The following is a 27,061-nucleotide window of genomic DNA, read 5'->3' as shown; positions in this document are numbered from 1 at the left end:
GGACATCACACACATCCATGCCCGAGGCAGGATTCGAACCTGCGACCATAGCGGTCACGCAAAAAAAAAAAAGTTATTGATTTGAAAAGATATATTAGTCCGGAGTTGATGTGAGCGAAGCTTGGAGGCTTCAGAGGGCGTTGTAATATATGCAATGCTAAGTGTTTGACAAACACCAGGTGCTTGAGTTATTCACAAGGCAATTTCAATTTCTTTTCGTATTGTCAATCTTCCTCTTCTGTCATTCTGAGCTGAATCTATCATCTCTAATTTTCTTCTCTATCACCGAAGGTAAAGTGTTTGAGAGCCTCAGAGGGCGTTATGGTGTCTTATGACGAAATAAGTTTCATGGTGAGAGAAATGGGAGTCAAATTGTAACGGAGTGAAGTGACGACATAAATATGTTGAGGTAGGAAAGTAAGTAAGGTACGAAGGTGATGACATAAAGGGAAAGTAGAAAAAGGGTGCATTATCCTGCTGAAAGCTGACAGTAAGGATTGACTTTAGTAATATGAGAAGTTATTCCATGCTCTGTGGAAATGTATGAAGCATTAATGTATCAGCTAAAATAATGGCAGATAGGAAGGAATATCCTGCTGGAATATGTAACAATAAATAGGAGGCTGTGTGAAATGTAGGGAAATGAAAGTAACAGGATGTGAGAAGTGCAGTTAGTAAAGGAGGTATTTATGATGAACAATAAAGTGTAGTGATCAGGAAAAGACATGTTGTAATGATGAAAAGGACTATACAGTAGCCACATAGTTAAAGGAAGTTCAACAAATATGACGAAAAATATGCTGGGTAAAACTGAAGAACATTTATTATGAAAGGAACATGAATGAATATGGAGATTATATATATCGTAAATAAAAAAATTATTACTATTTAATAGTGGTGAAAAATATGAAGAAGAAGTGATGCAAAGAGATACTGGATAAAAGTGGTAACTATGTATTATAAAATGTTTGTAAATAATTGCTTTGTGTGAAATGTGTTAATCAGAAATAAATGTTCTCAAGCTGAGTTAAAGCAAAGAAAAAGTTTAAGTTTTGCTTTCAATAGCAACTAGTTTTTAAATAAAATCATTAATTCTTCTAAAATAAACTAAATCGTGAAAAAAAATTTCTAGTAGATTGGATTTCACTGATTAAAGCAAAATAAAGAAGCAACACTCTGTTAATTTACTTTCATTTGAAGTCAGGTTAAATGAAATATAAAATTTGTAAATAATTTCTTGGAATAATAAGTAATTGTGTATTAGGATGTATGTAAAGAAAGTAGTCTTAGACGGAAATATGGTTTCAGGAACAACGTTGCACGTAAACTCTGGAAGGAAAGATAGGTGGAGAATGGGGGAATGTTACAGACACTACAGTGCAAAGGTGCCATAGTCAAAAACCAGAGAAATATATGTGACAAACAGACTACAGTGATGTGCTGGTGCTAAGGCAGGATACAATAGCATTACTAAATGGAAGGATACAAATCGCAGTGCCTTCAAATAAAAAATGTCAACAAGTAGTTAATTTCAAAAGACTTTCATGAAACATGAATGTAAAAATGTTGAAAAAGTTATTAAAATATTGAAAATTTGCATCAATTTTGTCAAGTAAGATATGATTTTTCATAAAGAAATTAAAAGATTAGGCTAGGTTAGTTGTAGACTGTCAAGACCAGAGTAATAAATTTGTAATTTTAGTTTCTAAGAATGAGAATTATTTGAAAGATATAAAATTTGAAGCCAAGACCAATCATTTGTATAATTCTAAATTTTTTGGAAAAAGACTTTATAGCCATAGGGGGTGTGAGGGCCTGTGTATCGGGAGAATGACTCATGCAAGCACAGTCACAGATGGTCTGAAGGGACCCCAGTCGAGTACATACTTCTAATTTTCATTCACCAGAGTCCAGTAGTGCACACAGACACTCAGAAAACAGGTCAAGTGAATGTCTTTGTGAATTGTTCTGTTTATTTCTTGAACGCTTTTTTGTTTTATTTATGTTTGTACAGTTTTGTATATACTTTTAATAATGTGAATGATGCGTCAGTGTGGTCTAAAGTAAATATGTTGATCATTGTTCTACTGATGAACGCTGTACGAACTAGTGTGAGAAAGTTTTAAGACGGTGTGAATGCAGACGACTGGGAATTTTGTATCATAATATGTTAAATAAGTTTATTTTAAAAGGAAAGCTAATTATACTTCAAATGAAAATAGTTAACAACGCGAAGTATAAACAAAATATCAGAATGTCAAATTTTTATTTCGGGAAAAAGTACAGTTGGAAAGAGTATTATTTGTTGATTGATTAGTCATGAAAAGCGCGGACTATCGCGGGACAATAATGTTTTTCTATTGGCCTTAAAGAAAGCTGACCAATCAGAATGGAGTATTCTTCACGCGTCTTTTCTCTTGGAGACAGAGAATGCTTAAAGGAGTCTAAGTAGTTGGATCTCAGCCTTTCAATGGTACGGTCGTGTGTAGTATGAACTCCGAAGAAAGTTATAATTGGCCGGTTTTAGTTGTGCTACGTGTTCCAAAAGTGTTTTAAAGTGAAGGCATATACATTCCTGTGTGTCTTTTAGAAAGTACGAATTTTTAAGTAATTTTGTGTACGAGAAAAGACAGTAATTTCGCGTGGCATATTGAGCAGATCTGTGACTAAAAACTTGAGTGCATTAGACACCGATAAACTTAATATTATGGCGAGCATTTTCATTTAAGAACAATCCGTGCTTAGTAGCTGTTCACATTTCGTGCAATATATTACCATAAACTTGCTAACGTGAATGAAAGGGTTTGTGCATGACTGTGTTAAGATTATCACGGGTTTGGCAGTGAATATGGACATTATCATGGTTCAGAATATACCGAACTTTTGCCTGTATTCCCAACTTTCATTCAAAATTAAGACCTTTCCGCGATTCTTCGAATAGTTACGTTACATGCTGTCTGGGACGAGCTGCAGTGCGGTAGGTTTCTGCTCGTCTTTCCTACCGGCGATCTGCTGCACAGAGTTCACAGGTAGGTGGAGGTAATGGAAGAAAGGAATCGCGCCGCCGCACAGTCGTGAAAGGGGCGTTGTATACAATGTGAGCACTACCCAGTCCGCCAACGTGAGTCGGGGAGTCATTCCAAGCTCAGACTGAGCACACGTTGTCACTTTACGGCGACTAAGGGTGTCTGCAAGGAAAGATGTTAGCCGATGCTGTAGACCACAGCGGCGTCATTCCAACAGTCAGTTGCTATTGTGAGTGAGAACGCATTGAAGATCTGACTCGTAATGGTCGCCCGGGGTCAGTAACACCAGCTGATGGCCGCAGCCTACAGATCGCAGCTACCCCGAGTCGAGTGCAGCAGAAGTGCACGATACCTTCTTGGAGGCAACATGGATGTCTGAATCGATCCAGAGATTACTCATCCGTCTCCTCATCATCAGTTTTGCCTCTAAGCGTTCATCACGGACAACAACAAAGTCCCGTCAGTGGTGTGCTTTCTCTGCAGTGAGAAATTCAATGATGACACGTTGCTTGTAACGTACATCAACTACAGATGCCATTTTGAAACTGTCCTGCAGCTACGCTATGTGTCGGAAGTGACGGAAACTTGGCGTGCTCACTCAGGAGACTTCAAATAATACATACGTAACGTTTCGCATTCGTAGCGTTGCGTTCGGCTGAGAAAAAGCTGCCGTGCATTACTTTCTGGGCAACCAGTATCCGCTTACACCTCCCCACAACTGCACGGAATCCTATAAATTCCTGCTTTTTCCAGCGGCTGGCGAGTATCCGTGGCCAATTTTAAGTGATCTTGTATCTTCCGGGTGGGTTTCTAGATCATCGCGATGTTCCGTTTTTTCAAGATATTTGCTGTGCGGTGAGTAACGTCCTTAATGAAAGGCGCCTGTGCATCACTAAGACTTCTGCGCGGTGGTTTTAACTCTCTTTTTACCTCGACGGACGGATAACCACTCTTGAGCAATGCATTGGTCAGATGTTTTAATTCTGCGTCAAGCAGCTCTGTTTCGTAAATGTCCCTTGCTCTATTCGCCAACATTTTTATGATGCCTCGCTTCTGTTGTGGGTGGTGGTTCAATTCCCGTTGTAGGTCATGGTCTTTATTGGAGACTAGTACATCAAGAAAATGTTATCTTCCGCCTGATAAACTGAATCTTCGGACTGATCCCGTTGAGATGTTTGTGAAAACGACCTAATTCCTACCATATCTCCATGAACCTATCATCCACGTACCGGAACAAAATTTTTTGGCAGTTTTCAGTGCCTATTCCTCGATTTTTTTCCATAAAGAAGGTAGCTGGCGGGGTGGTCGAGCGGTTCTAGGCGCTACAGTCTGGAACCGCGCGACCGCTACGGTCGCAGGTTCGAATCCTGCCTCGGGCATGGATGTGTGTGATGTCCTTAGGTTAGTTAGGTTTAAGTAGTTCTAAGTTCTAGGGGACTGATGACCTCATAAGTTAAGTCCCATAGTGGTCAGAGCCATTTGAACCATTTTGGACCATAAAGAAGATGTACGTGGTTACTACGAAAAGGAACGGTGAAAAAGCGACTACAAGAGCACAACGGCAATTGCAGAAAAGAAGATTGACAGATCAGCTCTTCCGAAACTAACATTGCGAAGGGAACTGCATGTAATGGGCATTTAATAAGGTATCTCGCAAAAAGGCAAAGGAACTCGCACAGCTTGTATGTATCAAACAACACTCAAACTAGACAGTAACTGACTGAAAGTGTCTGGTGTGATCGGACGATCATTTTGCCTCTTTTCAAATGAGGCCCAATGATGAGTTTAACCCGAAGTGAGTAGAAGGTGTAGCTCAGGCTACATGTCGATCGGCGTTTAGTAAAAGAGTCCACAAACATAGGGGTGCAGCTCTCCACTGGACGTTCTCTATCTCTTCTACTTAACCTGTCAACGAACGGTCCCAGACTGATAAGCAGTACTCAAGAATCGGTCCTACTTTTGCACACTTCCGCTTCTATTAGTACCCTTGTATTGTATGTATTGAATGTTAACCGGAGACCTAGAAACGACGGAGAGGCTCCGTCCCCGCCGCAGCCGCAGCGGTCCACAACCCCTCGACGACTTCCGCAGTCCACTTCACCCCTCCGCCGCCCCACACCGAACCCAGGGTTATTGTGCAGTTCGGCCCCCGGTGGACCCCACAGGGAACGTATCACACCAGACGAGTGTAACCCCTATGTTTGCATGGTAGAGTGATGGTGGTGTACGCGTACGTGGAGAACTTGTTTGCGCAGCAATCGCCGACATAGTGTAACTGAGGCGGAATAAGGGGAACCAGCCCGCATTTGCCGAGGCAGATGGAAAACCGCCTAAAAGCCATCCACAGACTAGCCGGTTCACCGGACCTCGACACAAGTCCGCCGGGCGGATTCGTGCCGGGGACCAGGCGCTCCTTCTCGCTCCGGAAAGCCGTGCGTCAGACCGCACGGCCAACCGAGCGGGCGTTAGTGCCCTTACTGGCCATGTTTTATGTTAATAACCTGACATCAATGGCAACACCAAAATTTTTGCAAATGGTGCATTTTTCTGTAATGAAAACAGCTGCACATGCATAAAGTCGTATCTTGTTAATATGATATAGCAGTGCCGTTCTTGTTCAGAAATACGACATATATTCCTTCGCACATGCATGCGTGTCCGAAGGGACATTGTACGGTAATTCTAACAACACAGGCACTGCTATATCGTCTTTATACGCCGACACCGGGCAAGCGACTGTCAAGTAAACTGTCTCCCCTGTGCCGGAAAATACGTGATGAATGGAGAGTGCACGCTGTAGACACGTAGTTGACGACAAACAAATTTTTGCGTCTGCTTGTAGAGCGTACTCGGATATCCTAATGGTAAGGCGGCCGCCCGCGATAAGCTGGAAATCCGTGTTCAAGTCCCGTCCAGCACAAATTTTCATATTCGTCGTGCCATTATACAGCTGATGGCTGACCATAATCGCAACTGCGAATACATTTCATATCTTGTTAATGTTTGTGAGACGTGCAAAGATTACCCATACGCTTTACATATTCAGAAATGTTGTATTATGCACTTCACAAAACAAAAACACGTAGTATCCTTTGACTACTGTATCGGTAAGTCACAACTGGAAACATTCAACTGATTGAATTAGCTGGATGTAACAATCTGTGCGAGTATAAAATGGAATGATTATATGGACTGTGTAATACGTAAAGCAGCCGACAGAATTCCGTTCATTATTAAGATACTAGAAAAATGTAATAAATGTTTAAAGGAGATTGCGTAGAAAACGTGTGATCATCCTAATATATAGTTCATAGGTGTAGAGCCCTTACTGAATATGACTGATAAAAGATATTGTACACAGAGAGTGATTCAGCTGCCCCTAATACTGTGTTTTATGCAGCCAGCAATACCTTCAGTTACCACGAGCAAGATTTTCCTTTTCTCTCGCTCGCTAAGGGCAAACTGTTAGTCCAGCAAAAATGAACATTATCTTTTTGTAGGAAATTTAATGTCATTAAATTTTGTATTGGGATACGTTTTCCTAGGCCACAGTTTTCAGAAACTACGGCCTCTATCAAAAACACACCCCAGTGCATAATTTAACTACACTACTAGCCATTAAAATTGCTACACCACGAAGATGACGTGCTACAGACGCGAAATTTAACCGACAGGAAGAAGATAGGGTGATATGCAAATGATTAGCTTTTCAGAGCATTCACACAAGGTTGGCGCCGGTGGCGACACCTACAATGTGCTGACATGAGAAAAGTTTCCAACCGATTTCTCATAAACAAACAGCAGTTGACCGGCGTTGCCTGGTGAAACGTTGTTGTGATGCCTCGTGTAAGGAGGAGAAATGCGTGCATCACGTTTGCGACTTTGATAAAGGTCGGATTGTAGCCTATCGCGATTACGGTTTATCGTATCGCGACATTGCTGCTCGCGTTGGTCGAGATCCAATGACTGTTAGCAGAATATGGAATCGGTGGGTTCAGGAGGGTAATACGGAACGCTGTGCTGGATCCCAACGGCCTCGTATCACCAGCAGTCGAGATGACAGGCATCTTATCCGCATGGCTATAACGCATCGTGCAGCCACGTCTCGATCCCTGAGTCAACAGATGGGGATGTTTACAAGACAAGAACCATCTGCACGAACAGTTCGACGACGTTTGCAGCAGCATGGACTATCAGCTCGGAGACCATGGCTGCGGTTACCCTCGACGCTGCATCACAGACAGGAGCGCCTGCGATGGTGTACTCAACGACGAACCTGGGTGCACGAATGGCAAAACGTCATTTTTTTCGGATGAATCCAGGTTCTGTTTACAGAATCATGATTGACGCATCCGTGTTTGGCGACATCACGGTGAACGCACATTGCAAGCGTGTATTCGTCATCGCCATACTGGCGTACCACCCGGCGTGATGGTATAGGGTGCCATTGGTTACGCGTCTCGGTCACCTCTTGTTCGCATTGACGGCACTTTGAACAGTGGACACTACATTTCAGATGTGTTACGACCCGTGACTCTACCCTCAATTCGATTCCTGCGAAACCCTACATTTCAGCACGATAATGCGCGACCGCATGTTGCAGTTCCTGTATAGGCCTTTCTGGATACAGAAAATGTTCGACTGCTGCCCTAGCCAGCACATTCTCCAGATCTCTCACCAACTGAAAACGTCTGGTCAATTGTGGCCGAGCAACTGGCTCGTCACAGTACGCCAGTCACTACTCTAGATGAACTGTCGTATCGTGTTGAAGCTGCATGAGCAGCTGTACCTGTACACGCCATCCAAGCTCTGTTTGACTCAATGCCCAGGCGTATCAAGGCCGTTATTACGGCCAGAGGTGGTTGTTCTGGGTACTGATTTCTCAGGATCTATGCACCCAAATTGCGTGAAAATGTAATCACGTGTCAGTTCTAGTATAATATATTTGTCCAATGAATACCCGTTTATCAACTGCATTTCTTCTTGGTGTAGCAGTTTTAATTGGCAGTAGTGTAAATTAAATTTCCTACAATAGCGTCCTGTTCATTTCTTCTCAAGGACTAATAGTTTGCGTGTTACAATTGAGAGAATTTGAAAATCTTGCGCGTAGTATTTGAAGCCGTTACAGGTCGCATAAAACGAAGTGGTAGGGGTGGCTGTATCACCCTGTGTAGAAAGAATGGCAACAATAATTGTCACAGCTTTGTTTAACTTCTAGCAGACCATCACAGAAATGCCAGCAGGCATTTGTGGATAGACATCGAGGATACCTGTGAAAGCCTACTGACAAAGTTCTGAGAACCAGTAATCTGTGAGCAATCTAGGAACATACTGCAGCTCCCGAAGTATTGCTCCCAAAGCGATCACGAGGACAAGATTAATTTGAGTTGAACAGCAATTATTTTCACCCTCCATTCGCGAATGGAACTTGAGGAACATTGGTAACCTCTGCCACACACTTAACAGTGGTTAGCAGAGTATTGACGAAAATGATGATGTAGTATTGCATCCCCCCAATAATATCTGCTATCGGATTTCCGGCCAGTTATGCTAATAACAAGGGCTGCTTAACGCTGCAAAAGAACAACAGCCCATGTTGTGAACAATGGACTGAGAAGACATAACGCCTTGCTCTCGACTTGTGGGTTGTACGTGGAAGCTGCAGCACTCACTGGTGCGGTTGATGCAGTTGAACCTCTTAAGGTGGCAGTAGGTGAGGAAGGCGCTGGTGGTGTTGAGCTCCGAGTCCCTGCCACAAACGGGGGACCCGGCGCCGGAACACGGCTGGCAGGAGGCTCCAGCTGTCTGCGACGGCGGCGCTGGCAGTGGAGACGCCGAGGGCAGCGTCCAGATACCTGAGACAGAAGCAGGCGTCACTCTCTGCACTGCAGTCTCAGTGAGCTGCCCGCAGTTACTGGTCGTCCAGCTCTAACAACTACAGCGTTCATCAAACTACTATATATATTTATCACTAACGTTTTACTTGCAGCTTCGCGTGCATATGTGCATGGCACATATATTGCGTGTTCTCCTCTTCTCACTCTCTCTGCCCATCTCCTCCTTCCCTTCCTCTCTCTCTCTGCCAATCTCATCCTCCCCCTCTCACTATTCAACTCCCCCTCCCCATTCTCTTTGTTTGATCCTGTCCATCTGCACTTATACCCTCTTGACTGAATCCTGCTGCAACCTGCACAACACGTTGTGGATTGTGGGATCAGTTAAGGACAATCTGTTACTACGAAAGGCCGGAATTTACAAGATACCGTGCCAGTGTGGTATGGCTTACATAGGTTAAACCACACGCACCGTGAAAGAACGCTGCAATGAACATCAACGTTACACCCGCCTTTTGCAGCCAAGCAAGTCCGCTATTGCTGAACATTGTATTTCTACTGGACATTCAATGGAGTATGAGAAAACAATGATTTTGTCCACAGCAACGTCTTTCTGGGACTCCATTATTAAAGAATCCGTAGAAATACGACTGGCGGAAAATCTGTTAAACCGTGACAGCGGCTGCCAGCTGGACAGTGCATGGAATCCCATCATCTCCACGATTTGCTCAAATCGAAGACGACAGAGTGCGTCGACGGCCGTGGCAAACAGCAACGCAGAGGGCGACTGAGTTCCGCTATTCCACCAGCGAGGGCGCTGCCGGCGGGCAGTGTTGGTTCAACTATCAAGTTTTCGACGCATGCGCAGAATAGTTACAGTACGCTATACATTGCGGAGCGGAGGACGTTATCGACAGTCTGCGACGGCTCACCTGTAGATGACTGGCAGGTATCTAGTTGAAATATCGTGCGAAGTATTGAACGACGACCAGCTGCAAGCCCGAAATTTGTTTGAACTGCACAACACGTTAGTTGTTCAGGACAGCCTAGATCTCAGATGTTACCAAATCTTGATAACCCCACTCCCACCCCTATGGCAGATAGTTCGTTCTTACACAAATAGAACTTGTTTCCAGAGAGTAAGTAGTGAGTGTACCAAATTTGGTTAAAATCGATGACTTAGGAGGAGATGTGGAATACATATAATCTACAGGAATATACAACGATTGGTAGAAGCGGTGCTGAGGAAAGAGTACTCTGGGTCCAGAAGAAACACAGGTAATACTGACACTTTGGGTTACCTTAGAAGATGGATTGAGGGAGGGCAAACTCGCATTTATACCGTGTGACGAAAAGTGTTTTAAAGATTCAAAACTGTTAAGGTTTTCGTGGCCACTTTTTGGCAAACTGCCTGTTCGCATGTGCCTCAGGTACCTTGGTCGACATTTGTTTGATGCTTTTCCTGGCGGTTGGCCAGCACGATTGGCTGGCATTGTCCGAGCTTCACCCTCCATTACTGGTGGCGGACTGGAGTCGAGCTCGCGGCCGCACATTATGTTATCTGGCGCGTCAACGTCCATGGGCTTTTCTGTGGGCGTTTCCAGTGCGGTTCTGCCCTTGCTACCTGCAACGGTCGTTTGCTACAGCATGGAAATCAAGGAACCATTACTTTTTATGTTTTCTTCTTCCTTGTTGAAGCTATTCTCGTGTTTGTCTATCTCTATAGTTTCTCCGAACAAGCGGGTGTTATATCTCTTCTCTACGGTAAGAACTTCCATATCGGCGAAATTTACAGTGTGGTCGGTCTCACACAGTGCGTGCTCCACCACGGTCGATTTCTCCGCTTGCCCCAGCCTGCAATGCCGCTTATGCTGAAAGATCCATAAGAATAATGTTGCAATAGGACTGATTGTTAGCGCTCTTCGCTCATCGATGTATAAACTGGCGAGAGCGAAACACTTGGTCTCTCCGCTCCAGCAGCATGTGGAAAATACTGACACATACATAACGGGCTCCGAATATTTCGTTGAGAAGGTGCAGAAACTAAGACTTGGACTAAAGGACGTCCTGGTCAGCCTTGATGTTGTTTCTTTGTTTACCAAAGTGCCACTCAGCGACTCTCTGGAATACATCGGTTCCATTTTGCCGTAAAAATCACCAAGCTCTTTTATGTAGAGCTGTTTCGCAGCTTCTACGAACAGCTGGAAGGCATCGCCGTGGGTAGTCCACTTTGGTGGCCAACTTCTTCGTGGACATTTCGAAGCATAGTCACTGGACTTGGCACCTTGTTCAAAAATGGCTCTGAGCACTATGGGACTTAACATCTGAGGTCATCAGTCCCCTAGAACTTAGAACTACTTAAACCTAACTAACCTAAGGACATCACACACATCCATGCCCGAGGCAGGATTCGAACCTGCGACCGTAGCGGTCGCGCGGTTCCAGACTGACGCGCCTAGAACCGCTCGGCCACACCGGCCGGCCTTGGCACCTTGTGTGATACAGGTATGTCGACGGCAACGATACCTTGTTTGTTGGGAACCATGGTAAGGAGCAGCTCGGTGATTTCCTTAGACACCTGAACAGCCTCCTTGTCAAGATAAAATTGACCAAGGAGGTAGAAAAGGACGAACAGCTACCCACTCTAGATGTGCTGGCCACGAGGGATGGCGAAGACCGACATATATGGACTGATACCTACGCAGACTTTCAAATCTCCACTCGTACCACGAGCAACATGGTTGTGTGAGCCGCAGCGCCTCAGACGCGAGATGAAACATCTGAAAAGCATCTGAGGAGCAGTGGGTACTTAACCAGTTACATAAGAAGCGTCACAGAATCGAACACTCAGCGAAGTGGCATATGAGAAAAATAAATGTCGGGTCGGCATTTCTGCCACCCCTTTCCAGAGTGGCGAGCAGAATTGGATATATATTGCGCACCCTCGGCGTAAAAATTATTCATAAACCGATAAAGAAGATCAAAGAGCGTCTCAGATTGGCAAAGAAGAAAAAGGACCCACTTGCAATTCCGGGAATATACCGCATACCATGTACACTCCGTCTTCAGGCCACGAGTGGTCAACCGGGACCATCCGACTGCCGTGTCATCCTCAGTGGAGGATGCGGATAGGAGGGGCGTGGGGTCAGCACACCGCTCTCCCGGTCGTAAGATGGTATTCTTGACCTAGGCCGTTACTATTCGGCTCCTCAATTGGCATCACGTGGCTGAGTGCATCCCGAAAAATGGCAACAGCGCATGGCGGCCTGGATGGTCACCCATCCAAGTGACGACCACGCCCGACAGCGCTTAACTTCGGTGATCTCACGGGAACCGTTGTATCTACTGCCGCAAGGCCGTTGCCTATACCGCGTACCATGTACGTGCGGCAATGCCTACGTTAAAATGACTCGATGATCAATCAGCACCAAGATCACCGAACATAAGCGGTATTGTAGGTTGGGGCAGGTGGAGAAATCGGCCGTGGCGGAGCACGCGCTGAGACCGACCACATAATGAAATTCGCCGACACGGAGATTCTTGTTGTAGATAAGAGCTATCACACCCGCATGTTCAGACAGGCTATAGAAATACACAAACATGAGCAGCTTCAGCAAGAAAGAGGGAACATCAAGGTCAACGGTTCCTTGATTCCCGTGCTGCAGCGAACGACCGTTGGAAGTAGGAAGGGCATAACTGCAGCGGAAATGCCCACGGAAAAGCCCTTGGACGTTAGCACGCCAGGTAAACTAGCGTCCAAAATTAAAGCAAGAAACAGGTATTTCTCCGTCCTGTGTCTAATTCACGATATAGTCATACAAACTGTCAACCATATGTCCGTAGGATCGTGTTCTGCACGGAAGATGGCATTCCTGTCAACGGTCAGCCATGCCAACGATGACGTCAGGGAATTTATGAGACGAGGTAATGTTTGCCGGGTAGCCCCACAGTCACAATCGCTGTATGCACAGTCACAGACGGTGCAGTATGGCTCAGAAAAGATGCATACCAGACTCTCTGCGGTGGAGGGCCATAGAAAGAAAGGAAGGACTGTCGCAAACTGATTTGACCTGATGGCTTAATGTGAATCGTTCTTTTGTTTCTCGGATGTGGTGACAGTTTACAGAGACCGAAACTATATCCCGAAGACCAGGACGGAGCCGACCACGTGTGACTTCAGAAAAGAGGACCTTTATTTGGCTGTAAGGGCACGACAGTACCGCCTTAGTACTACACGGCTACTTGCATGTGAGCTCGCAGCATCCACTGGACGTGTTGTATCGAGGCAAACAGTGCGCACAAGGCTTCGGCAGAGTGGCCTTTATTGTCGGAGACCTGCTGTACGTGTGCCTCTGACGTGTCTTCGCGGAAGGGAATGTCTAGAGTGGAGTCATCAACATGCCACCTGGACAGTCGAACAGTGAGCCAATGTTGTTTTCACAGGTGAGTCCCGATTTAATCTGTAGAGTGGTTCTCGATTGATTCGCATCTAGAGGGAACGTGTAACACGATTTCGGGACCGAAACGTTCTAGAAAGAGACCGAGATCGAGAAGGATACCTAATGGTGTGAGCAGGGATAATGTTTACCTCTCGAACCCCTCTTCATGGAACTGTACAGGTGAATCGTTAGTGTTTAACTGCTGTCATGTATCGTGAGTAGATCTTGGGATCTCATCTGCGGTTATTGCGAAGTGCTGTGGGCCCAGACACCGTACTGATGGACGATAATGATCAGCCTCATAGAGCACAGGTGGTTGATGTTTCCTTGGAAACAGAAGATATTGCACGCATAGTGTAGCCTGCTTACTCTTCCGTTTTAAATCCCATAGAGCATGTCTGGGATGCACTAGGGACACGGCATGCATCACGTCAGCTTCAACCAACACTCTCCAAGACTGCGAGCTCCTCTGCAGGAACAATAGGCGTTATTGCCTCAACATGAGACTGATGACATCATTCACAGCGTGCCCCGTCGTTCTCAGGCCTGTATTGCTGCCAGAGGTGGTCACACCCCATACTGAGTACATTAACCAGTTGTCGGAGTGTGTGTGCAAATCCGTTACGTTGGAAAAAACGAAGAGCATCTTTGTCTACCGTAATGCATGTTGCAGTTGTTTGCGTTCTGAATTCTTCACATAGTTTCTAATTTTATTATCATCTGTTTATACTGTTTTGTGGCAAAATAAACGCAGCCTTGCAAAATTTCCTTTTGTTGATTTTATTTTAGACACCAGTGTATATACACTTCTGGAAATGGAAAAAAGAACACATTGACACCGGTGTGTCAGACCCACCATACTTGCTCCGGACACTGCGAGAGGGCTGTACAAGCAATGATCACACGCACGGCACAGCGGACACACCAGGAACCGCGGTGTTGGCCGTCGAATGGCGCTAGCTGCGCAGCATTTGTGCACCGCCGCCGTCAGTGTCAGCCAGTTTGCCGTGGCATACGGAGCTCCATCGCAGTCTTTAACACTGGTAGCATGCCGCGACAGCGTGGACGTGAACCGTATGTGCAGTTGACGGACTTTGAGCGAGGGCGTATAGTGGGCATGCGGGAGGCCGGGTGGACGTACCGCCGAATTGCTCAACACGTGGGGCGTGAGGTCTCCACAGTACATCGATGTTGTCGCCAGTGGTCGGCGGAAGGTGCACGTGCCCGTCGACCTGGGACCGGACCGCAGCGACGCACGGATGCACGCCAAGACCGTAGGATCCTACGCAGTGCCGTAGGGGACCGCACCGCCACTTCCCAGCAAATTAGGGACACTGTTGCTCCTGGGGTATCGGCGAGGACCATTCGCAACCGTCTCCATGAAGCTGGGCTACGGTCCCGCACACCGTTAGGCCGTCTTCCGCTCACGCCCCAACATCGTGCAGCCCGCCTCCAGTGGTGTCGCGACAGGCGTGAATGGAGGGACGAATGGAGACGTGTCGTCTTCAGCGATGAGAGTCGCTTCTGCCTTGGTGCCAATGATGGTCGTATGCGTGTTTGGCGCCGTGCAGGTGAGCGCCACAATCAGGACTGCATACGACCGAGGCACACAGGGCCAACACCCGGCATCATGGTGTGGGGAGCGATCTCCTACACTGGCCGTACACCACTGGTGATCGTCGAGGGGACACTGAATAGTGCACGGTACATCCAAACCGTCATCGAACCCATTGTTCTACCATTCCTAGACCGGCAAGGGAACTTGCTGTTCCAACAGGAGAATGCATGTCCGCATGTATCCCGTGCCACCCAACGTGCTCTAGAAGGTGTAAGTCAACTACCCTGGCCAGCAAGATCTCCGGATCTGTTCCCCATTGAGCATGTTTGGGACTGGATGAAGCGTCGTCTCACGCGGTCTGCACGTCCAGCACGAACGCTGGTCCAACTGAGGCGCCAGGTGGAAATGGCATGGCAAGCCGTTCCACAGGACTACATCCAGCATCTCTACGATCGTCTCCATGGGAGAATAGCAGCCTGCATTGCTGCGAAAGGTGGATATACACTGTACTAGTGCCGACATTGTGCATGCTCTGTTGCCTGTGTCTATGTGCCTGTGGTTCTGTCAGTGTGATCATATGATGTATCTGACCCCAGGAATGTGTCAATAAAGTTTCCCCTTCCTGGGACAATGAATTCACGGTGCTCTTATTTCAATTTCCAGGTGTGTATTATCCGCGGCCACGAGCTAGACTCCAGTCCACCGCTAGAGGGTGAAGCTTTGAAAATGCCAACCACTCGTGTTGGCGAAAAGTCGGGAAAATAATCAAACATATGTCAACTGAAGAACCGCACACAGAAGCCAACAGGTGCTTTTGAAGATGCTGATTGGACTACAGTCTTTGAAATTCTGTAGTTATCAGAGATGGAATATACAAAGCGAAGTGTTATCAGCTGTTTCTAGAAGAAATGGACTGCAGGTACGAAAGGGGCACAGTAGTTGGTAAAGAAGTGAGACAGGTTTACAGCCTGTCACCCGTGTTATTCAGTACTGACATTGATCAAGTTGGATAGAAAACAAAGCAGCAATTTAAAAATGGAATTAAAATTCATAGAGATGAAATGAAGCCTTTAATTAACATAAAAGCTGAGAATGGTATCAAATCATATTGTAATAAACATCAGTGACAAAACAAACGTTTTGGCCGCGCTTGCAGTGGGCATTCTTTGTATCTACTGCGACTGTTTATTCAGTTACAGTTATTTTACGAGGGCTATTCGGAAAACCAGGAGCGATCGGTCGCGAAAAACCACAGTGAAAATCTGATAGAGCTTTGCACATGTGAGTTGAGCAGTGTCCCTATTATGTCCGTAGACAGAGTCACGTCGCTCTTCTCCGTTCTGAACAAGCAGTGAGTGCCTAAAGATGCCTAGAAAATAGTGTCTGCCGCCAAGTTCGGGTACCTTGATCACCCACCATACGGCCCGGATTTGCCTACCTCTTACTTTCATCTCTGCTCACATGACTGGCGGGCTACGAAGACAACATTTTGGTACAGACTACGACCTGCAGTCCAGCGTAGAAAATTGTAAAGCACGGATGGCTGCCTTCTCTGACAAGGGTATTGGAAAGTTGGTACAAAGCTCCGATCGATGTCTAAATCGGAGTGGCGACTATGTAGAGATGTATCTGGAAGTTGTAGCTAACTGTTGCAAAGAAAACGGAAACCTATGCACTTACAAATGAATTTCTGGCTCGTCTATGACATTGCAATTCTGTCAGAGGTTACAAAGGACTTGGAAGATCAATGGAATGAAGTGGTAATGTTTTTAAAGGAGGGTACAAGATGAATATCAATAAAAGAAAGTTGAGTGCTGATTGTTGACGAATTAAGATAGGTGATGTTGTGTAAATTAGTTTAGTGAATGAGACACTGCTACAGGGACAGACAAATAAATGACAACGTAGAAGTAAAAACAGCATAAAATTGTACCCACAATTGATACAGACGCTTTTATATAAACGAGAAATATGTGAACGTGGTTCAGTTTAAAGCTCTAACAGTATCCGTGCATATAGATTCAGTTATGGGTATTCAGTTCTGGCTCTTCTGGAAACAGCTGTTTTTTATTGTCGAAACAAGTTTCAGCACAAAATGAGATTTTCACTCTGCAGCGGAGTGTGCGCTGATATGAAACTTCCTGGCAGATTAAAACTGTGTGCCCGACCGAGACTCGAACTCGGGACCTTTGCCTTTCGCGGGCAAGTGCTCTACCATCTGAGCTACCGAAGCACGACTCACGCCCTTTCTTTCAGGAGTGCTAGTTCTGCAAGGTTCGGAGGAGAGCTTCTGTAAAGTTTGGAAGGTAGGAGATGAGATACTGGCAGAAGTAAAGCTGTGAGACCGGGCGTGAGTCGTGCTTCGGTAGCTCAGATGGTAAAGCACTTGCCCGCGAAAGGCAAAGGTCCCGAGTTCGAGTCTCGGTCGGGCACACAGTTTTAATCTGCCAGGAAGTTTCAAGTTTCAGCACCTTTGTGCCATCGTCATTAGTTACATTCACTCGGTTTCTATTTTCAAAAATGCTGAGTTCTGTACGGACTTCTTTACATTATTTATCATTAATATCTTCATGGTGTCTGTTCTCACCTGCATCCTCATCTGTTATGGAAATACATGAAGATATGTGCTTCTTGGTTTTGAGGAACTCCGGACACAAGTTACGCTTTTGAACTCAACGAAACACAATATTTGTGTTGCTATCGTCTGTCTGGTCGCTAGAGTCCAGGCACAGATGACGCAGCAGACGACGCTCCGCGTAGCAGAGCCTGCCTGAAGTCACAACTGAAATCGGCCAGCTCGTACAAAAGCTGGATGTATCAATTAATAGGGATATGAAGTGAAACGGTCACATAGGCGCAGCCGTAGGTAAAACAGGAGGCAGACGTCGTATCAGTGGTAGAATGCTATGGAAACGCGATCAGTCTACAGAAGAGACTGCACACAAAACAGTCGTGCGACACATCATAGAATATTACTCAAGTGAGCGGGACCTGTACCGGGTGGGACTATAACAGAGGATATTGAAAACTTACAATGGAGGTCAGCACAGATGGTCAAAGGTTCAGAGGTGTCTGTGATCCATGGAAGGGTGACACACAAATGCTGAAAGAACGAAACTGGCAGACGCTTGAAGATAGATGCAAACTACGCCGCGAGAAACTACTATTTCTAGAACGAACTTGTTGATCGATCCAGGACTATCCTACAAATGGTTCAAATGGCTCTGAGCACTATGGGACTTAACTTCTACGGTCATCAGTTCCCTAGAAATTAGAACTGCTTAAACCTAACTAACCTAAGGACATCACACACATCCATGCCCGAGGCAGGATTCGAACCTGCGACCGTAGCGGTCGCGGGGTTCCAGACAGTAGCGCCTAGAACCGCTCGGCCACCGTGCCTGGCGACTATCCTACAAACCCCTAGGTTTCGCTCCCTTAAGGGTCGCGAAGACAAGATTAGATTTCTTACAGTCCGTAGAGAGGCGTTTGAGGAAACATGAACGGGACGAGAAGAAGCCATAATGTGTGGTACAATGGGAAGTACCCTCTGCCATGGCTTGTAGAATATATATATAGATGTAGACGGTGGCGCTAGCGAATTTGGGCAAATCCTGAAGGTGGCAGGGGTAAAATACAGGGTGCGAAAGGCTATTTACAATTTGTACAGAAACCAGATGGCAGTTATAAGAGTCGAGGGACATGAAAGGGAAACAGTGGTTGGGAAGGGACTGAGACAGGGTTGTTGCCTCTCCCCGATGCTATTCAATCTGTATATCGAGCAAGCAGTAAATGAAACGAAAGAAAAGTTTGGAGTAGGTATTAAAATCCATGGAGAAGAAATAAAAACTTTGAGGTTCGCCGATGACATTGTAATTCTGTCAGAGACAGCAAAGGACTTGGAAGAGCAGTTGAACGGAATGTACAGTGTCTTGAAAGGAGGGTATAAGATGAACATCAACAAAAGCAAAACGAGGATAATGGAATGTAGTCGAATTAAGTCGGGTGATGCTGAGGGAATTAGATCAGGGAATGAGACATTTAAAGTAGTAAAGGAGTTTTGCTATTTGGGGAGCAAAATAACTGACGATGGTCGGAGTAGAGAGGATATAAAATGTAGACTGGCAATGGGAAGGAAAGCGTTTCTGAAGAAGATAAATTTGTTAACATCGAGTATAGATTTAAGTGTCAGGAAGTCATTTCTGAAAGTATTTGTATGGAGTGTAGCCATGTATGGAAGTGAAACATGGACGATAAATAGTTTGGACAAGAAGAGAATAGAAGCTTTCGAAATGTGGTGCTACAGTAGAATGCTGAAGATTACGTGGGTAGATCACATAACTAATGAGGAGGTATTGAATAGAATTGGGGAGAAGAGGAGTTTGTGGCACAATTTGAGAAGAAGAAGGGACCGGCGAGAAAAGGACATGTTCTGAGGCATCAAGGGGTCACTAATTTAGTATTGTAGGGCAGCGTGGAGGGTAAAAATCGTAGAGGGAAAAAGAGATGAATACACTAAGCAGATTCAGAAGGATGTAGGCTGAAGTAGGTACTGGGAGATGAAGGGGCTTGCACAGGATAGAGTAGCATGGAGAGCTGCATCAAACCAGTCTCAGGACTGAAGACCATAACAACAACAACATGTGGTGGGCCTCGTCCCATCTGCCTAATGACAAAGTGGTGTGGCGCTGGATCTGGACTAATGCTCTTCCTGTGCAGAGCTTTACCCATGACGCGACAGAGGCGTCCCGGCGGCGGGCAGTGCCAGCCGTTCTCTGTTTAATAACTGAGCTGCTCGCTGAACGCCCGACAAACTGGACACGTCGCTTGATATTTGTTTTCGATCTCGCTCTGACTTTGCTTTGGACTATTGGACTACTACTGGCATCTCTGCTGCTGTATAAGGCCATTCAGCTTACTATCTACAGGTTGGACCAGAGGTCCCAGTACCCGCTAATATCGAGTGAGGCGCTTCGTCTTGCTGCAGCCATATGCGTTCTGTAAGGACGCTTTCCTTAAGCAGAGGTATTAAACATTTTTGTAACATGTGTAAATAATTTTCACCATCCACAGTCTCTTAAATAAAAGTGGGGTCCAAGCAGATGTGATGTCATCGCTGACCATATCACGTGAGGCAGGTTCCTTTCCAATTCGACTGTGTAATGACGTTTCTCTTTGATTCAAACGACAATAATTTTGCCACGTGAGCTGCGATAAATGGCGTAGTCATCTGAAAACAGAATCTTAGCACGTTTCACTGCATTGGAGAACGAAGCACGACGTGCTAAAATGCGCTCATTCCGATCTATATCCGATAACTCGTTTACGAATGTCGGTCGGAAAAGTCTGACCTTAAGGTCTCTCTTCACGTGATCTCACATTGTTATCCACAATATACCGAGTTCTGAAGCACGTTTAAGTGTCCACTTCATTTGATTTTAATCAACAGAAGCAGAGACTCTGGCCAAAAGCAAAAGCACCTCTTTCCCAAATCGGAAGTGTTGTCTTCCGCTTTGGAGCCTTATTAAATCTTTCCTGGAATGCTCCCATAATCTGTGCTATTGCCTGCCCGGTGTGTTATCGGTCGTCCACCCACACACTTGTAACTAAGCGCTCCTCAATAGTGTAACTATGACCGCTCACATCTCCCAAGGCTAAAAATTAAAAAGCGAATGCGACTTCGACTGCGAAAACATGTAAACATGAATTCCATCATCTGATTTCAACAACTGATAAGAACTAATTTAGCTGCTATTCTGCATACCAGCTTTTGCTACTAAACAGGGGCTACAGGGGCACGGGGACTACTCATCCATTCTGTAGATTTAAGTCTGTGTTTCGGTAACAGATTTCGATATGCCCTCAGCAAACGACACTTGTGCAGCAGATGTTGGACTTTTGAGTTTGCTGCTTCGAGAAAAGGACTCTTGATGTTATAAAAATATCGGGAATCCGATACATTAATATTTAAAAAACTATAATTATCGGCTCTCGAAACAAAGGAAAAAGGTATCGATATGTCGACGGAAAAATATCGACGTACAGGCCTTTGGAAATATCGACTTCATATTGTAAATATACTGCCGCTTTTAGAGCTGTACATTTGATTCATTTTTAGATATTCTGTACACCAACAAGTTAGAAGCTTGCCTATCTTCCTTAGAGCAAAAATTGGCGATAACCACTTTGATAACAATGGTAACTGCATGTAAATGGGACACTAAAAGGTGCCCAATGGGTCTGTCATTCGGTTTTGTCACATATCGGCTTTGTCCGGAACACTTCATGTCGACTTAGCCTGTAGTGCCAACAATGAGTGGTGCAGTTTCTCTTGGTAGCGAGAAGTGCCGATTAGTCGTCACTTCTCTCCACAAAGACTAATCTTTCCATTTAGATTTTTGCTCATCATTTTCAGCAGTTGTTTTTGAACAATGTCGATGCGAAGAAATAGCACACTAGTAGCGTTAAAAATTGTTTCTTACCGCAACTGGTGTGCTATTTCTCCACATCGGAAATCTTGTTATTCTATTCACACTGCCATTGGGGGCACTTATCCAGTGCCCAACGCTGAGCCCAAAATCTATCACTAAGCTCATTATTAATACATAAAACCACTACATTTTTGAACTAAATTGACATGTAAACACGGGCAACAGATCGTTTTTGTATGAGTGACACGCCTCCAAATACTCGTGTTTCACTTGTTCGATTCAACCCTCTTCGAGCTGAACTGAAATTACTGATATTGTCGCAGAAGAAATTGCAGAGCACAGTCTCCGTGGAGTAGTGGGTATGAAAGTAGACTGTTGCATGGAGGTCGTGAGTTCAACACTCCGCTATACTGTAAAATTTTAATGTCTATATTCGGTTCGAGTACAGTCTAGAAGTATCCATAAATGAAAAGAATCATTGTGCTTGAATGTTCTGTAAGTGTATATATACCGTACGTGTTCTGGCCGGAGGCAGTTGGGTCCGCGCTCTTGTATTTGCAAGTGCTGAATAAACCTTCGTTAAGTGAAACTAGTGTTCGTCATTCATCTAATTACACATTCTTTTACGTGACAATATTGTCAAGGACTTTTCGAATACTAAAATTCGGGAAATAGGTTTTCTCTCAAAAATTCTATTATTTTTAAAATTGGATGACGAACTATAGTTTCTTTTGTGTAGTATGTGAGATAAATGGCGATTCTATAAAATGTGTTACTGTTAAAATATAAAACTAAATTAATGTCCCAATAAATTTTTGAATACTACAGCTGGACTAACTACACAACCTAACTTCAACATTAATTGTGGGGGATGGAAAGGAGGCGAAGGGGGGTGGGGGAGGTGCCAATGCAGTGCTCGCTCCGAACTACGGACGGGCTAGGGCCGTCTCCATCCATTAAGTGTATTAATTTCTGCGACGTATGACTGAAAGGAATGTAAGAAAAATGCGCTGCACGTACTGCAAGAGTGGCCAGCAAGGAATTACCAAAGACCAATGAAAGAACTAATCGAGGCAACCGAATCTGACGCTGTTTGATGGCATTAGACTTCCAAATATAGTGTAAAATTGCATAGCTTACAATAACATTATGTTTTATTTTTATGATTTTGTGTTTCTAAAGTTTCAAATTGTGTGTGCTGCTAGTGCGAATTATCTTATGATAAATAAAGTAGCCGGCCGAAGTGGCCGAGCGGTTCCAGGCGCTTCAGTCTGGAACCGTGCGACCGCTATGGTCGCAGCTTCGAATCCTGTTTCAGGCATGGATGTGTGTGATGTCCTTAGGTTAGTTAGGTTTAAGTAGTTCTAAGTTCTAGGGGACTGATGACCTCAGAAGTTAAGTCCCACAGTCCTCAGAGCCATTTGAACCACAAATACAGTAACCCGAAGTTTGGCCCGAAGAATCACAATGTTTTGTTATGCACAGTGCTATTATTAGAGATGATTAGCTGTTGTCTTCTTCCGACCTCTGAACTGACTTAGCCCAGCTGGTTTTAGAGCGTACCTACAGTTTAACGTGGACACTGAAACACGGTGCATCTCGACATTTTTCACATCAGTAGTTACTGTCGGAGGGTATATCGTTATTGCAGGATTATTAGGTGCAAGCACAATTTTATTTAAAAATAATGTTAACTATCGTTTTATAATTAAACTGTAGACTGTAGATAAATTTCAACGCCGCTGAAATTTAGATTCATAAATAATTCTTACATTAGTTGTAAAATTTATGTGTCTCCTTGTTTCCTTCATTGACTTATCTCGTGAGACGCTTATACAATAAATCAGTGTGATATAAAATATTACACTATTCTTATATTGCTTAATATGATACTGATCAGCATCGGAAGCGCATTCAACCATACACAATATTCAAATCGAGTCCTTCACCAAACACCAAAAAGAAAACCCAGTTGTAAATTGTAATAATTTGTGTTTGTGAAAAATGGCGAGTTAAACTGTGGTTCGAAGTCCACTTAAACTGTAGGTCCTGCTATAGCAGTCCGAGAAAGTCAGTTCAGAAGCCGCAGGAACGCAACGGCGTACCACTTCCAATCATGGCTAATTAAGCACTGCGACCTTCACACCAACTTTCGGGTTAATGATAGCTTTACCTAAACTGTAATAAAGAGTTTTGATCGTTGGGAACTAAGGCATGTAAGAGGAGAATGGGGCATGCGCGGGGATAGGGAGGGCGGCAACTATACATAACGTGACTCATTGTCGTAGTCAGTTTGAGGATGAGGTGCTGAACCTGTGGCAGTTTTTGCGGCGATTCAGCCTTATCCGAATTCTCCACTACTGTGATCTGCAACATACACTCTCCAGAAGATCGGCCGGCCGGAGTGGCCTAGCGGTTCTAGGCGCTACAGTCTGGAACCGCGCGACTGCTACGGTCGCAGGTTCGAATCCTGCCTCGGGCATGGATGTGTGTGATGTCCTTAGGTTAGTTAGGTTTAAGTAGTTCTAAGTTGTAGGGGACTGATGACCTCAGAAGTTAAGTCCCATAGAGCTCAGAGCCATTTGAACCATTTGAACCAGAAGGTCGCGATTTACCTACTGGGCATGCGTCAGATGATGCATTCCAATCAAAATAAGGATATGCTTCCAACATGGCCACCGTGCCAGTCATCTCCACAGAACAGGTGTCACTGTCTATCTAACTTGTTTGTGCAACGTTACATCACAACGTCATTTAAATCAGATATTCTTCGAGCAAGAGACCAAGGAAATTGTAAAATTAATTTCTCACCAATACACTTTTATCCTCGTCTCAGAAAATGCGACAGCTTACAAAATAATTTCATACATTTTAAGAGCTTCTAACCCGCACATACGATTCAGAGTCTGCTACAACGGGGAACATCTGTGCCAGAACAAGGACCGTGTCACGCAGTTGTGCCATATCTACGTACTGCCTTAGCGTTTGGAAAGCACTGCAAAACTGAAGTTAAACTTGCAGCATCATCCCACGACAAATTAGTGAATTTGTATTGTTATTTATGCTTTTTCCCTCAATAATCTACACTACTGGCCATTAAAATTGCTACACCACGAAGATGACGAGCTACAGACGCGAAATTTAACCGACAGGAAGAAGATACGGTGATATGCAAATGATTAGCTTTTCAGAGCATTCACATAAGGTTGGCGCCGGTGGCGACACCTACAACGTGCTGACATGAGGAAAATTTCCAACCGATTTCTCATACACAAACAGCAGTTGACCGGCGTTGCCTGGTGAAACGTTGTTGTGATGCCTCGTGTAAGGAGGAGAAATGCGTGCATCACGTTGAGACTTTGATAAAGGTCGGATTGTAGCCTATCGCGATTGCGGTTTATCGTATCGCGACATTGCTGCTCGCGTTGGTCGAGATCCAGTGACTGTTAGCAGAATATGGAATCGGTGGGTTCAGGAGGGTAATACGGAACGCCGTGCTGGATCCCAACGGCCTCGTATCACCAGCAGTCGAGATGACAGGCATCTTATCCGCATGGCTATAACGGACCGTGCAGCCACGTCTCGATCCCTGAGCTAACAGATGGGGATGTTTACAAGACAACAACCATCTGCACGAACAGTTCGACGACGTTTGCAGCAGCATGGACTATCAGCTCGGAGACCATGGCTGCGGTTACCCTTGACGCTGCATCACAGACAGGAGCGCCTGCGATGGTGTACTCAACGACGAACCTGGGTGCACGAATGGCAGAACGTCATTTTCTCGGATGAATCCAGGTTCTGTTTACAGCATCATGATGGTCGCATCCGTGTTTGGCGACATCGTGGTGAACGCACAATGGAAGCGTGTATTCGTCATCGCCATACTGGCGTATCACCCGGCGTGATGGTATGGGGTGCCATTGGTTACACGTCTCGGTCACCTCTTGTTCACTTTGAATAGTGGACGTTACATTTCAGATGTTTTACGACCCGTGGCTCTACCCTTCATTCGACCCCTGCGAAACCCTGCCGGCGTTGGATAAGCAGCTGCCAGCAGCAAGTCGTATACTCCTAGCTTACTTATTTGTTACACAGCTTAATTCTTAATTTCTTTGCGTGTTTTGGGTACTTGCATTGTTTAATTAATAAATTTCGGGCGTATTATAGTATTTGAGAGTTGTAGCGTCTCGCTTTAGTACCTGAACAGTGTAAATTCCCGTAGTCGTCTGTCTTCTGTTTTTGTTTTGAACGGCCAGTGTCGGTTGGTCACAGCCAGTGTGCTCCCTGCAGTTGGTGCACATCGACAGCGCAGAAAGATACGTATATAGCTTCTTTTCTGTGTTTACTTCGTAGACTCTTACTTAAATTGCGTGTGAGTTTCGTATAGGAGGTGTAATTTTCAGTTTTAGTTACTGTAATCGTAAATTCAGGCAGATTGTAGCGCAGTCGTTAGGCATTTGTACAGGTTAGTTCATACATACTTTGCGTGTTTCCCTTGCGTTATCTAGGCACTCGTGTTTCAGGAACTGTTGTTCAACATCGATTAGAATGGACAGGGACTGTGATTGCTGTGCTCGGATGAAGGCTGAGATGGCATCCCTTCGCTCACAGCTGCAGCCGGCGCTGACTTCGGTCGCGCAGCTTGAGGCTGTTGCCAATGGGCACCATTGTGGGGAGCCGGACTTGGGTATCACGGGGATGCCAACCTCGTCCCGTCTGTCCCCAGATTTGTCTGCCGCTGTGGTTGCCCCGGTTGCTGCTCGCAGTGGGGCTGAGCCCTCGCCTGTGGTTGATTGGGAGGTCGTTCCAAGGCGTGGCAGGCAGCAAAAGACGTCCCCGGAGGCTGATCAGAAAGCCTCCCCGGTGCGTCTGACAAACAGGTTTCAGGTACTGTCTCTGGCTGAGCCAGATGCAGCTGCCTGCCCTGTTTCAGAGGATGATTCTCAGCCTTCAAGATCCTGGCAATCGCAGAGGGTGGGCTTATTGGTAGTTGGGAGCTCCAATGTTAGGTGCGTAATGGGGCCCCTTAGGGATATGGTGGCTAAGGAGGGGAAGAAATCCAGTGTGCACTCCGTGTGCATTCCGGGTGGAGTCATTCCTGATGTGGAAAGGGTCCTTCCGGATGCCATGAAGAGCACAGGGTGCAGCCAGCTGCAAGTGGTGGCACATGTCGGCGTTAATGACGTGTGTCGCTTTGGATCTGAGGAAATTCTCTCTGGATTTCAGCGGCTATCTGATTTGGTGAAGGCTGCCGGTCTTGCTTACGGGATGAAGGCAGAGATCACCATCTGCAGCATTGTTGACAGAACCGACTGCGGACCTTTGGTGCAGAGCCGGGTGGAGGGTCTGAATCAGAGGATCAGACGGTTTTGCGACCGTGTTGGCTGCAGATTCCTTGACTTGCGCCATAGGGTGTTGGGGTTTCGGGTTCCGCCGAATAGGTCAGGAGTTCACTACACTCAGCTGGCGGCTACACGGGTAGCGGAGGCTGTGTAGCATGGATTCGTGGACTGGGCGGTTTTTTAGGTTAGAAGGCCTCGGGAAAGTACGGGGTGGGCTGCAATCTCAAAGGGTGCATGGCAAAACAGGACGTGCTTGGATCAAGCAACAGTGGGAATTGTAGTTGTAAATTGTTGTAGTTGTGCTGGCAAAGTCCCTGAGCTTCAAGCGCTAATAGAAAGCACAGAAGCTCAAATCGTTATAGGTACAGAAAGCTGGCTAAAGCCTGAAATAAGTTCTGCAGAAATTTTTACGAAGTCTCAGACGGTGT

At 45.5% G+C, this 27,061-nt stretch overlaps 1 protein-coding gene across 2 annotated transcripts in view; it reads right to left on the bottom strand.

Annotated features, from left to right (window-relative positions):
• The window catches only part of LOC126187850 (uncharacterized), a 47,377-nt gene that overhangs the window by 6,749 nt on the left and 13,567 nt on the right, over positions 1-27,061 (bottom strand). For both annotated transcript variants that reach the window (XM_049929164.1, XM_049929163.1), the window contains exon 2: positions 8,699-8,881. In XM_049929164.1, coding sequence (XP_049785121.1) covers positions 8,699-8,881 — 183 coding nt within the window. The remainder of the gene's footprint in view (positions 1-8,698; positions 8,882-27,061) is intronic.

Source organism: Schistocerca cancellata, chromosome 5 (assembly GCF_023864275.1).
Source record: "Schistocerca cancellata isolate TAMUIC-IGC-003103 chromosome 5, iqSchCanc2.1, whole genome shotgun sequence".
Classification (NCBI taxonomy): domain Eukaryota; kingdom Metazoa; phylum Arthropoda; class Insecta; order Orthoptera; family Acrididae; genus Schistocerca; species Schistocerca cancellata.
This window is presented reverse-complemented; position numbering and strand designations above follow the sequence as displayed.